At 47.8% G+C, this 13,165-nt stretch overlaps 1 protein-coding gene across 2 annotated transcripts in view; it reads left to right on the forward strand.

Moving 5' to 3' along the window:
* Positions 1-8,897: 8,897 nt before the first annotated feature.
* Positions 8,898-13,165, forward strand: part of Tango9 (transport and golgi organization 9) — a 54,582-nt gene continuing 50,314 nt past the window's right edge. The window contains exons 1-3 of one of the 2 annotated variants that reach the window (XM_065452097.2): positions 8,898-8,916; positions 9,200-9,430; positions 9,896-9,965. In XM_065452097.2, the coding sequence (XP_065308169.1) occupies positions 9,354-9,430; positions 9,896-9,965 (147 nt within the window). In that variant the 5' untranslated portion in view covers positions 8,898-8,916; positions 9,200-9,353. Of the gene's footprint in view, positions 8,917-8,945; positions 9,431-9,895; positions 9,966-13,165 lie in introns of those variants that run through there. The other variant, XM_065452096.2, reaches the window with a different exon arrangement.

Here is a 13,165-nt window from a genome sequence, read left to right on the forward strand (position 1 = left end):
GTACCAAGTTTAAGGAGTATAAGGCGACATCCAACTCTGAAATCGGCCTGGAAGAAGTAGTAGAACACTCGGTAACCTCGCACGCTCTAAGACCCGAGCAGCTAGATGAGCTAAAAGGGGTGTTAGGGTATTATATCGACAGGTTCAGCGATCGGCCGGGTAGAACCGAACTAATAACGCATGAAATAGGGCTGACATCAACCGAACCAGTAAGATCAAAGCCTTACAGGGTGTCTCCAAGACAGAGAGAGATTATGGAGGCAGAGATACAGCGCATGCTAAAGTTGGGAGTTATCGAGCCCGATGAGAGTGACTACACGTCACCGCTAATACTGGTAGAAACCCCGAACAAGGACCCTCGTCCGTGTGTTGACTACAGGAAGTTAAATGCCATCACTAGAGATCAGCTGTACCCGATAACCAACATTGAGGAACGAATTGAAAGAGTTAGCGCTGCTAAATACATTTCAACTATAGATCTCGTGCAGGGGCACTGGCAAGTTCCCCTTTCAGAAAGTGCAAGCCGCTGTGCCGCATTCATCTCGCCTGTAGGCACTTTTCGCCCTCTCGCACTCAGCTTCGGGCTGAAGAACGCGCCGTCTAGCTTCTCTAAGCTAATGGATATTGTCCTAAAAGACTTGCAGGAGTTTGCCTTGCCATATCTGGATGATGTAGCAATTTTTCGGACAGCTGGGAAAAACACGTATCGCACCTAAAACAGGTGTTCTCACAGTTGAGGGAAGCCGGCTTAACGATGATAGCGCAAAAGTGTAGATTTGGTTGTTCACAGGTCACTTATCTGGGCCATGTTGTCGGCCAAGGCACGAGACCGCCGGCCGAGCTGAAAATAGCTACGATTGGACAATTTTCTCAGCCGCGCACGAAAACAGACCTTCGTTTATTTTGGGGACTTGTGGGGTACTATCAACGGTACATTCCGAATTACTCGCAAATAGCAAGTCCATTAACGGACGCCCTCCGAAAGGGAGCACCGAGTAGCGTACAGTGGAATAAAGACAAAGAGAACGCTTTCCAAAGTTTGAAAACGCTATTGGTTTCTCGTCCTGTGCTTCGCGCGCCATACTACACAAAGGAATTCATAGTTCAATGCGACGCAAGCGACAGAGGTATGGGCAGTGGCGTAGCTAGGTCGTCTGGTACCCGGGGCCCATAGGTCTTCTGTCACCCCCCAGGTGTAGTCGAGGAAGGCGAGGATATCGACAATTTCCGGGTTTCAGCACCAGTACAGCCGCCTTGGACACCGCGCACGTCCCACGGGTCCCACTCTCCTTCACTTTCTTTCCCAGAGGTCGCGAATGCGGCAGGTATTGGCGGCTAGGAGTTACGGAGTCGCCATCTATCGGAAGCGCCTCGCAGGCGTAGTGTGAGGGATCACGCGGCGCGCACCTCATAGGTTTTGCTGTCAGCGCTCACTGAAAACACCACCCGGGTGCTCTCCCAGAATTTTCTGTAAGTACTTTCGAAACGAGAGAAGTTTTTTACTGTCTAACTAATAATCTTGGGCAAACTGATAGCACAGAATCCCGTACAGACGCTATCTCTTTACCGAATACGTACAGTGGACGCCACTGTGCGCGGTCGCCGCCATTTAGTCTCCCGAACCGGCTTCTTGCGTGAAAGGTAGGCAAACGGTGGGACCGTACTATGTGAAATATGTTCTTATAGTGCTTGTATATCTAAATAGAGCGTAATAGAATGAAGCCTCAATGCAGCGATCGCACAGCTTCGCAGCGACCGAGTGCGCGTCTGCATGCTTGTCCGCGCACTGTTTCGCTTTCGCCGCGTGCGTTTTCGCACCGTGCCATGAGCTTTAGGCTGCAGAATATGAGCATTTGACAGTATACACGCAACCAATGTTGCGCGGGCGCTATCAGAGCTGTTCAAAAATAATTTCATTGTAAAGACTTCGACGCCTACGTGGACTGATGTGCCGGACGTCTGACGATTCAATCTTTTTTTTTTCTAAATTCTTGGACGTTTCAATATTATTTCTCGAGTTGCGTCGCACTATATGTTTATCGGTGTTCTCAGCGTGCGATTTCCCGCTGCTTCTTTTTTTTGTAATCCAGTGCATTAATTCATAACACAAACATGACCATATGCCGTGCGTTTTTTTTGTGCTTCTTACCGCTCCCTATCCACTCCAGTGAACCTGCCAGTATCTATAGCATCGACAAGTTCATAGACCAAACCGTCATGACATTAGTCGGGCAGCGGACTCGGGCGAGCGTCTCAGTGCGCGTTTTTCGAACATTGCAGAACCGGCGCCGAAGCAGAAATCTTCCTCGCGTCTGTGCTTGCTTCATACCCGAGTTGTAGGCGATGACTGTCTGTCGGTTTTATATTTCGCGATCATGGTTATATTGCGCTCAGTTTTACACAGACGATATTATAGCGCAATATAACCATGAACGTTCACCAACTAGCCCCCTTCATTGCTTTACTATATATTTCGCGAGCCAAGCTTCACGCAGCTTCTTGTCCTGCCGCTACGTATGAATAAGGCTGACACCGGGCTCCGTTGCGTACGTCCGGCACTGCGGCACCGAGCAGTAGCCTACCATGTTGCGCATCTTTAAAGGCAGCCACTACCTATTCTAGTGCTTTCAATCGTTGTAAAGGAGGCACTCGAAGCGGGAAAACCCCGCCAATAAATGAGGACCGCAGCGTACGAGGGAACTTAAACTTTCCTTTTCAGCTCGCTTCCGCGCCCTCGAAGCAGCCGACGCGGCCGCTATTCCACGTGATCCCTAATAGCACGTCACGCCGACGGTGGCGCCAGCTTCTCCAGTGGTGGAGCTCGAGGCCAATACACGCTGTTTTTATGCGAAGCATACTAGCCGCACAACCACGCTCTTCCTCGCTGCGCCGCGCGCGGCCGCGTAGCTACCATATGACGTCATAACAGCTGCAAAACGCCTCCTCGGCACGCCAATGGGCGCGCGTCTCCAGCAGAAGCGTGGTGCGTTGTCAGGAACGCCTCCCCGCGCTCCCATTCGGAGGCTCAACTCGTGCGCTCGCTTGCGGCCGCGTAGCTACATAGCCGGGTCTCAGCTCGTGCGCTCGCCTGCATGAGTTGTTTCTTCGTCTAGCCGAACCAAATATAGCCAAGCAACAGCAGTTCACCAGGCTAAACAGTGGTTCAACAACTAAAATAAAGGCTAGTATGCTTCGCATCCTGGGCTTAACCTTAGCTAAGCCACAGCCATTCTTTTTTTCTGCGCCAAATAACACAGTTGCTGCACTGATAACTTGTGATAAGTGCATGTGCACATCTTCTGTCAGATTGTAAGGCTTGGCAACCAAAACAAATGCGGCATCGTGGCAAATACGGCCCACGTCACAAGTAAAAAAAAATTATAAAGTTTTAATTACCAATTTTAGCGGCAAAATTGCATTTGCAAAATTGAATGCCGACATTCATATTTTGCCCAACAACAACTTCACAAAAATCGTCGTAGGTACTATGGCCCGCAGTATTTTGGCTGTGGGCAGCCCTGAACGAAAACGAAAATTGTGTCTCAGTGACGCTGATCTCCCCACCATATTAGAAAAACGGAAAACGCCACCTGCCTCCCTGCTGCGCGGGCGCCAATGTTATTACGATTACGACTTCTCATTATTGTGATCAATAAAGCCTTGTTTTTATTTGCTGCTATACGGACGAACGTGATTATCCGAGCTGCGGTACCACCAAAAGATTGGGAACAGAATAGAGCACGCTTCGAGTCGATTCTTGGCGTCACCATAAAAAAAAAGGACCTCGATGAAGTCCGTGCCAGCGAAACCTGTTGGTCTGCACTCGCAATGGAAAGGGTTGAAGGATCAACCTCACTAGTCCACTATTGCATATTTCTTTCGCTACTGCCATGCTGGGCGCCGCCCGCAGTGCCAAAGTACTGTAGGTTGTAGCACCCAAAACGATATTGTTTTGGGTGCTAGTTTTTGTTGAGTTAATAATATGACTTTGAATCCTCAATTCTGGAATTGAAGTGCTTCCTCTATAAGTACTAATTTGGGGATTATTAAGGATACGGTTATTACTTACCTGCCATATTTTTCACGCTACCGAGTTCCTAGTAATCACAGACACATAACTTCATAGAATATCCGGAAATATCCTTACAAAATTCACGTTTTTTTTAATTCTGTGCAGCTGACACAGACACTGTACTTATGACATGGAGTCACACAATAGCAACAGTTTTTTGAAACTTTCGAGGGTAAGAAGGAAAGCGTGAAACATAACGGCAGGTTTCGCAGCGGCTTCTCGGAGCGAGCGGGAGAGAAGTAAAAGCGAGCACATAGTTTAGCGACCATTTTAGGAATGAAATTTTTCTAGCCCGCACATTCGTGAAATTATATCATGGGGTGTTGACATAGCTGCAGCCGACAATTCTGCGGCGCAACGCATCGGGTACATGAGCTCGGGCTACTGGATACCGGAGCATTCTTTGCCATTTGCGCCCAGTCAAGCCTGCGGAAAGAGGGCTGTCTTCAGACGTATATCACACCCCCGCCTCCCTCTGGCCCCTTGCACCCGGGGCCCACGGCCCCCCGGCCCCCCCTATTGCTACGCCACTGGGTATGGGCGTGGTACTTAGTCAGGTGGGCGACGATAACGAGGAGCATCCTATCCTCTATGCCAGCCGTAAACTAAATGTAACAGAGGAAGCCTGCAGCACTTCAAAGAAGGAATGCGCTTGTTTAGTTTGGGCCGCCCAGAAGTTGTCGTGTTACTTGTATGGAGCGAAGTTCATCTTCGAGACCGACCACTGTCCTCTGACGTGGCTCAATGAAATGTCACACAAAAATGCCCGCTTGCTCCGATGGAGCCTCACTCTCCAAGAGTACAACTTCTACGTTAAATATAAAAAGGGAAATTCGCATAGCAATGCGGATGGTTTGAGCATGCTAATTTGAATTCTGCGTTTGAGGGTCCCGCCTAAATTTTAGGTTTACTAGTGTTAATTTTATTAAGCCAGAAAGATCCCCTCTCATTTAGCAGGATTCCCTCCATGATTGCTGAATTTGTCAGCACGAAATTGCTTCAGAAATTGGCATAGCGAAATGCAGCCTTTTTTTGTTTGTGCACTTTTTTTTGAAGCCTAGCGGGTCTAAAGTGGGAGCCAATGTACGTCATCTCGGCGCAAAGCCATGTTGTGGGGTACATTTTGCAGTTGCCTGTCCTTCTTGGATGTTTTGGGGAGGTGACATTACACAAGTGGTCGCTGCGAGCCAAGGCATCACGCCCTGGCCACCAGCCGTTCTCTTCCTTCCCAAGCAGTTACCTGCGCTAGACAGTCGAGATTTTCCTGGCCATGGAGGCACTGTCAAGAGCGGCCAGCTGCAGTCCAAGTTTCGCCAACCAGTTGCGACTGTGGAGGCAACATCCCGGGAGCATCGCCGCCAACCTCTAGCCACGGCGTGGCTGAGTCGACTTTGTGTCGGTATCAATACGCTCATCCTCCACTCTCTGTCGTTTCAGCTAGGATGCGTTGTCACTGAAGGAGTTCGACGAAGCAGGCTTTGTGCGCAACACGACAAAACGGACCTAATATCCTACGGGCGGGGGAGCTGCCGCGAGAACGCCGACGGACGCTCCTTCCCACGCACCGACCAAGACGCAAGACAACGCGCTACCCGGAACGGCTCCGAGTTCTACGAAGCCCCTCTGACGTCGGCTCCGGACCATCGCACCTGTGTGTATGCGTGTGTGCGTGTGTGTGTGTAAACCGTGCCGCGGAGAGGCGGCTAGTTTGCGATGACTAAACAAACGTTCGCGTCACCTTGTGTCACGGGAGGGCCGAGTGTTTAAAAACCGCTGTTGTGCGGCTGCTCAGGACACTCTCTCTCAAGCAGTCATGTTAGACTGATGTACTTTCTCAAACAGTCATGTTAGACTGATATAAATACTGTAAATAAACCCTTATTCCTCGTTCTCGATGAGAAGCAGTCCTTCCCTTCATCAACGTCCTGAGCGTGGATAATTTGGACGACGGCATGGGCCAGCTACCTTAATTCATGCCCGACTCCAATCTTGACAGCGGATCACGAGCGGTGGGATTGAACCCCCAATCATAACACGGCGCAGTAGTAGAAATCTTCCGCGCCTCTGTGCTTGCTGCATACGCGAGTTGCAGCCGATGGCTGTCTGCCGGTTCTAAGTTTCGCGAGCCAAGCTTCACGCAGCTCCTTGTCCTGCGGCTACCTGTGAATAAGGCTGACACCGGGCTCCGTTGCGTACGTCGGGCACTGCGGCACTGAGCAGTAGCCTACCATGCTGCCCACCTCCGAAGGCAGCCACTACCTATTATTGTACTTTCAAATGTTGTCAAGCAGACACCCAGGGCGGTAAAGCCTAACCACCTAATCAGGACCGCAGCGCAGCTGGGATCTCAAACTTTCGTTTTCAGCTCGCTTCGGCGCCTCCGAAGAAGCCGACGCGGCCGCTGTGTCCACGTGATCCCTCATGCCACGTCACGCCGACGGTGGCGACAGCTATTCCAGTGGTGGAGCTCGAGGCCACTATGGGTCTGCGAGGCTCGTGTTGGCTGGTGTTGTAAGAGGCTTCATCTAGAACGTAGATATGGCTACACAAATAAAGCGTTCTTAAATTAAAATTTTCATAAAATGTTTCCATTCACGCATATTACCTTATTACTCACCCTACAATGCCTGACCAAGCGAAGAAAAGCATGAACAGATGACAAATTGTTCCAAAGCGAGCACAAATCTTGTCGTCTGGCCTCCATTAACTTTAGCGGCCCGCTGATATATTTACCGTGTCGCATAATTGTACATACAATAACAAGTTCTCATAGTTTAGCAAAACATGTTTTTGCGTAACAATAAAACAAACCCAGCTTTTTGCGTGCACTTTTAGTAGAAAATGAATCATTGTGACAGATGGAACGGTGCTTGTCTGGCTCTCCGAAAACGATACCAATCCGAAGTAACAATATACCGGCATTCCCATGCATACCATAAAGTTTCTCACTACGACATAGTGAGACACTCTATGCTGCCCCTGTTCTAGTACACTGTAGCCATATTTCTCACTACGTAATGATGATGATATTAGGATGGATGGATGTTATAAGCGTTTCCTTTGGAACGGGGCGGTGGGTTGCGCCACCAAGCTCTTGCTATTATACTGCTTAATTTCCTACCTAAGTTAAACAATAAAAAAGGAAAAAAAACACTGTGAGCTACCACACCCAAATTTTCTAATGGCCTATTGCGAACTGTGCTTTTGTACATCTCCATTTTTCTTTTTTTATTCTCGTTTCCCTACTTTTCTTCCACCGATCCTTTAATCACGTCTTACTAATGCCTATTGCGGACGTGTTTATTTTTCCATTGCTCCCGTTGAACCCAAGGGTTTCAAGGAGGCCAGTGGTGCCTAAATCAACCGCTGGGTAGACGTCTTCACATTATAATAAAACATGCTCCATAGTTTCCCTAGCTTTACCGCAGCAAGCACATGTTTCTTTTTCCTTCTTATATCTCGCTTTATAAGTGCGTGCTCTAAGGCATCCCGATCTCGCTTCGAAAAGTGATGAGCTTCCCTTTGAGTTATCATAAAATGGTTTCTTTCCTGATTTCGTTTTTTACTCTTAAGTAGTTATATACTCATGGCAGGTTTCTTTTCCATTGCCGCCACCCATGAGATTATTTTAGACTCTCTGACTTTCCGCTTGACATTCTGTGTTGCTGTGTTGCCCGCCGTATACAGGCCGCATACTTGCTGGTAAGCTTCCTAGTGCTTTTCCTCCACTGTGAATCAATGTTTTTCCTGTGCAGATACCTGAACACTCTCCCAGCCCATTTACTTTCTTCCATATTCCTCAGCCGTTCTTCATACTCCATTTTACTGCGAGCTTCCCTCTCTTCAAAACTAGTCCAGCCCATATCACCCTGCACAGCTTCATTTGTAGTCTTCCCGTGAGCGCCCAATGCGAGGCGACCCACTGACCTTTGGTTCCCGTCGAGTCCTGATTTTACCTCTGATTTAAAGCAAACAACCGCATTTCCAAAAGTAAGTCCTGGAACCATTACACCTTTCAACATACCTCATAGGACCTCGTACCTATTGTAACTCCATAGCGCGCTGTGCTTCATTATCGCTGCGTTTCTCTTCCCCTTTACTGTTATGGTTTTTTCCTGTGTTTCCATATATATATATATATATATATATATATATATATATATATATATATATATATATATATATATATATATATATATATATATATATATATATATATATATATATATTGCTTTCGTTTATCCATATATCAAAGTACTTATATTATGTTACTACGTTGCCCGAGGTATTTCTTGGCCCTGTATCTCCACTGTCTGTTCACTGTTTTCGTTGAATACCATAACACCTGATTTTCTAACACTACATTTCAAACCTAAATTGTTGCCTCTCTGTCCACAGATATTAGCCAGACGTTGCAAATCACTTTTCTTGTTAGCTAGCAACGCAATGTCGTCCGCCTAAATTAAAACTGGGAGTTGCTGATCTGCTACTGTACTCGCCTGTTTTGTTTGTATGAGAGATTAAAGCCGATATTACCATAGAGTTACTATACTGACTCTACTGACTCTAGTTGTTCTACTAACTCTATGAATATTTTTTCCTTCTAGCGCTCTCTCCATCCTCGCCACGTACATTTTTTAATGTAGTTTTGATTTTCCAGCACCATCTCTCGGTCGCTTACTTTAGTTCGCAACACCACCACTATTTTTATTTCTGGTTCACTGTGTAAGGTAGTTTTCCTTCTCTAAAATTTTATGTAGGTGTTCTGCTTCCCGACGATGAAATTTCGGATGCAGCCGGGGTTCACTGTAACTCCGCAAGGTGGCCATGGGTGAAGAGAGAAGGTATGTGCTTTCGCTCGCACAGCATGTCTTGCGGCGCAGCCACAGAACGCGTAGCCTGCATGTTGGTCTGACGGATCGTGACTCATGAGCATCGCGACTCGTGACCACTGTGAAACACCTGAAAATACAACGCGTTGCCGAACGACGTCGCGTAGGGTTCTTAGCAACCAGGAGTGGAGTGACTGTTGTTTTCTTATCCGTGATCTGCGCGCCACTGATACTTACCTTGACGACAGATGATAATGTGCGCGCTGTGATCACGTCCCGACTTTCTTTTTCGCAGTGGGCGATAAGTTTTCACTCAGTTGATAGCCTGCGACCTCGTGACGTGGGGGCGTATTCGGGTCGCCCTGTCAGATCGTCCGAGCAAGCTACATCTTCTTTCGACGCTGATCGCTGGCGGACAGCAGTTGCTGACGACATCCAGCTGCCTAACGATGGCCTGGACCAAGTACCAAGTAATCCTCGCGCTCATGCTCGTCTTCACAGGCTCCATCAACACGCTAGCGACCAAGTAAGTAATGACATCATGCCTTTGGTTTTGTCTGGGGTGTCTATGCGGGATCAGTTGTTTCATATCGCACTTTCCGTCGGTGCCAATTCTCTGCATGTATAAGCAATTGTCACAGCTGTTCGCGAAGCGAGAGCTGTCACTCGGAGCACACTGTTTCGAAATTCACTTTATTCAGTTCTGCCTCACCCGCCGTGGTTGCTCAGTGGCTATGGTGTTATGCTGCTGAGCACGAGGTCGCGAGATCGAATCCTGGCCACGGCGGCCGCATTTCGATGGGGGCGAAATGCGACAACACCCGTGTACTTAGATTTAGGTGCACGTTAAAGAACGCCAGGTGGTCAAAATTTCCGGAGTCCCCCACTACGGCGTGCCTCATAATCAGAAAGTGTTTTGGCACGTATATTGTATATAACATATATATATATAGATCAGTTCTGCCTCAAAAAGCGTTAACTTTGCTTTCAGATGGGCGGACTCGTCGTATGCGCTCGGTCGGGACGGCAAGCTGAGGCTCTTCGACCATCCTTTCCTACAGGCAAGTTGCATGTTCAGCGAATTGCGCTCTGCTCCTTCTTCCACATTGCGCTAGAGGCGGACTGACTTGAATCGTGGACGTGCTATAGCGCATATTTCCCAGCAGCGGTGAGCGAATCTGCCCGCTTCCTCGGTTTCTTTAACGCACGCCACGACATCACTCACGTCTTCCGCGCAGGAGCGGCAGCGCGACCACACAGCGTCGTATGATTCATGAGCCAATTTCACAATTCATTCGCCTTTCGGACGATGCGTGCAAAACATTGACCGCGTAACCTGACGCCCGAAGCCTAGCACACGTCGACCGGCGCCCACGCCGTTGTACTACGTTCCTTCGAGCATTTGCAATCGTTCGGGTGGCCAAATAAGGGGGGTGGGGGGGCATCTGAAAACACTGAATCTAGCTAAATTGTGTCGTTTGTGTGTGTGCGTGCGTGCGACTGCGTCCATTTCCTTGACCGGGGTTCTTTTAGCGCACGAAAAGGGACGCGAGACAGTGGCAAGACGCGGACACAGCGCCAGCGATTCATCTTGCCACTGAGTCGCGTCCCTTTTCGTGCGCTAAAAGAACCTCAGTTATGGAATACCAACACGCCCTAACCTACGCTCTTTTAAGTTCCATTTCCTTGTTTGCATGACATGCCCACAAAGTGTATACGGGGTGTCCCAACTATCATGCTCCAAGATTTGAAAATATGCAGCCACATACTAAAGCACACAGAGATGGAAGTGCTGCACCAACTTGTGCCAAGAACACTAACATCAAATGAAATGACAAAATTTTGCAGGCTGTTTGTGTTCAGTGTCAATCACACAGCCATGTGTTGGCTAACATTTCTTTAGCCTTTAGACAACAGAAATTGCGTTTGCATATATGGTGCTCATGACGCGACTTGCCAGATTTAGTCAAATTTTGGAGAAACCATTGTTTGGCATTCAAAATATTGGCTGCCATTTTACGTTGACTTTATGCAGCGTGCCTAATAATTGAGTTTGCATGAAATATTGGTTGGCGACACTGATCAGAAAGCCATTGAACACTTCTTCCCCTTTATTATCTTGATAAACATCAGTGTTTACTTTTTCTTCTTGCCAAGTTATGTGGAATACTGGCAAACTTGCAGTGACCATTACAGTAACTTGGCAGTTATTCTGTTGTGCTCTGCTATGCCGACTGAGTGTCGCCAAGAGTTTAATATCAGTGTCACACGGGCATTTGGGAGGCCTTCCAACCGATAGTCAATTGACTCAAAGCTGAAGTTCGAGCTGCTACACGGGCGGTTTCGACGGCCGCCGAGTCAATTCTCTATCGAGTCAACGGAGCACCTTACAACTCTATCGAAATCTCGATGGCCTTTGAGCAACGGAAATGGAAACAGTGCGAACATGCCCTCTCGTTCACAGTGGGCTCGTACTATCGGTTGGAAAGAACAAATCAAACCAAAATGCTCTAAAAATACTATTTGCTACTATTTTTGCTACTTGATATGCGCGATCTGCACATACTCTCGACAACAGCGACATGCAGCGACGCAAACGTTGCCGCAGTTTCGCTACTCAACAACTCAAAAGCTAAACATAAATGTATGGCAGTGTATAAACATTTCTTTAAACGCATAAACAAACATAAAAGAAATTGTAGTGCTCTTAAATGTTGCTTAACTCTTCGGTACATGAAAACGAAAGTAAAGATCCGCAGCGCCACACAATTTTACGAGAAACGCCTGAACCACTCGATGGCCTTTCGAAAGTGCCGTGTAGCAGCGCGACAACTCCTTTGACTCGATAGAGTTGTGGCATTTCGAAGGCCGTCGACTGGAACGCCTTCCAAATGTGCCCGTGTGACACAGGTATGAAAAAGACAGGGCATTATGCAAACGGCATTCACTGTACGTTTATGGGTGTTGTTCATGGTTGTCAGTATTTCTTGTTCATTGTGCACGAACGTGTCTAAGTAGCTTGCTTTATAAACTTGCCTGATTGATGAGATGTCAATGCAAATGTTGTGGAGGGTGTTGAAAACTAGCATAAACAAAAACCTATCAAGATACGAGTGCTGTTCGCGTAAATACCTTGGTTCTTTTTCTTGGCCACATTCAGTTGGCAGAACTGGTATGTAACTTAATAGTGGCTTCCGAGGAATGCACATAGGTTCCCGGGCATGTGTGCGAAATTTTTTTTTTCCCCTTTAGTGAACTTTTCGGCCCCCTCCACAGAACTGATTCTCCATAATCTAATAGTGTTCGACAAAATCAAATAAAAAACATATTTTCTTGATTTGTCAGTATTTCACTCAAGTTGAGCCTCCCCTAGCATGCTCCAACACGCGTATCTTCTGCTCCAAAATGAACAATTCCTGCTCCAAACCTGCTCCATTGCGCGAAATTTGCTGCTGCCAGAGCTGCTCCAAACTCCCTTGGCCACTCCATCCCTGCAAGCACATAAGGATTGGATGCTCCCACGTGTAGCTGTGCACGGCTTAGTCATATCTGGGGAAAGCTGGATCCTGGAGGTTGAGTCAATGCCAGCTGTTTGGACCTTTAAGGCCCTCTGGCAGAGGCAGCACACCTCTTCGGCCTCTACTTCATATAGACGGCACCTCGAAACTGGCTGACCTGGAGGAAACCGGCAGTCGCCGTTTTCTGTCCTCCTGTTCAGTCTTACTTCTCGTACGCCTTTTCGTCTGTCTTGGAGCCATATTCCGAAATGATCCGCTTCAGTGATACTATCGCCTCGGCCACGCCTTTGCCATTTGGATGCACTGATTGGCTGTTTTAGCAAGACCGCATGAACTACTAATCGGATTTTGCTCAACCAGCCAATCGGTGCATGCCTGACCATAGTACTATCGCTGAAGGGGATCGTTTCAGGATACGGCCCCTGTCTTCTATTCCCTTCTGGCTTCAAAATTTCCGTGTGGCCTGGGTTAACCTTGTGTGGGTAGCCAACCATTGTTATACCATGTTTGGTTATAGTAGTGGCTTACAGCTGGCGTTTCCAGAACCTGTCCTTTCCAGGTCCTGCAGCGTCCCCTCGTTCGGCTCCGTGCTGGCTGGCTGGTGATGCTGCCAAGCAATTTACTTTTACATATGGCAAGTTCATTCCCCTCCAGTCCCTGATTGCCCTTATAAACGAGGGCGCACCAAAGAATTGTAGATGAAATACTGACAATTTTCCATGATTTTATGTAATGCATTCAGA

The sequence above is a fragment of the Dermacentor albipictus genome, chromosome 2, assembly GCF_038994185.2.
Source record: "Dermacentor albipictus isolate Rhodes 1998 colony chromosome 2, USDA_Dalb.pri_finalv2, whole genome shotgun sequence".
Lineage (NCBI taxonomy): Eukaryota > Metazoa > Arthropoda > Arachnida > Ixodida > Ixodidae > Dermacentor > Dermacentor albipictus.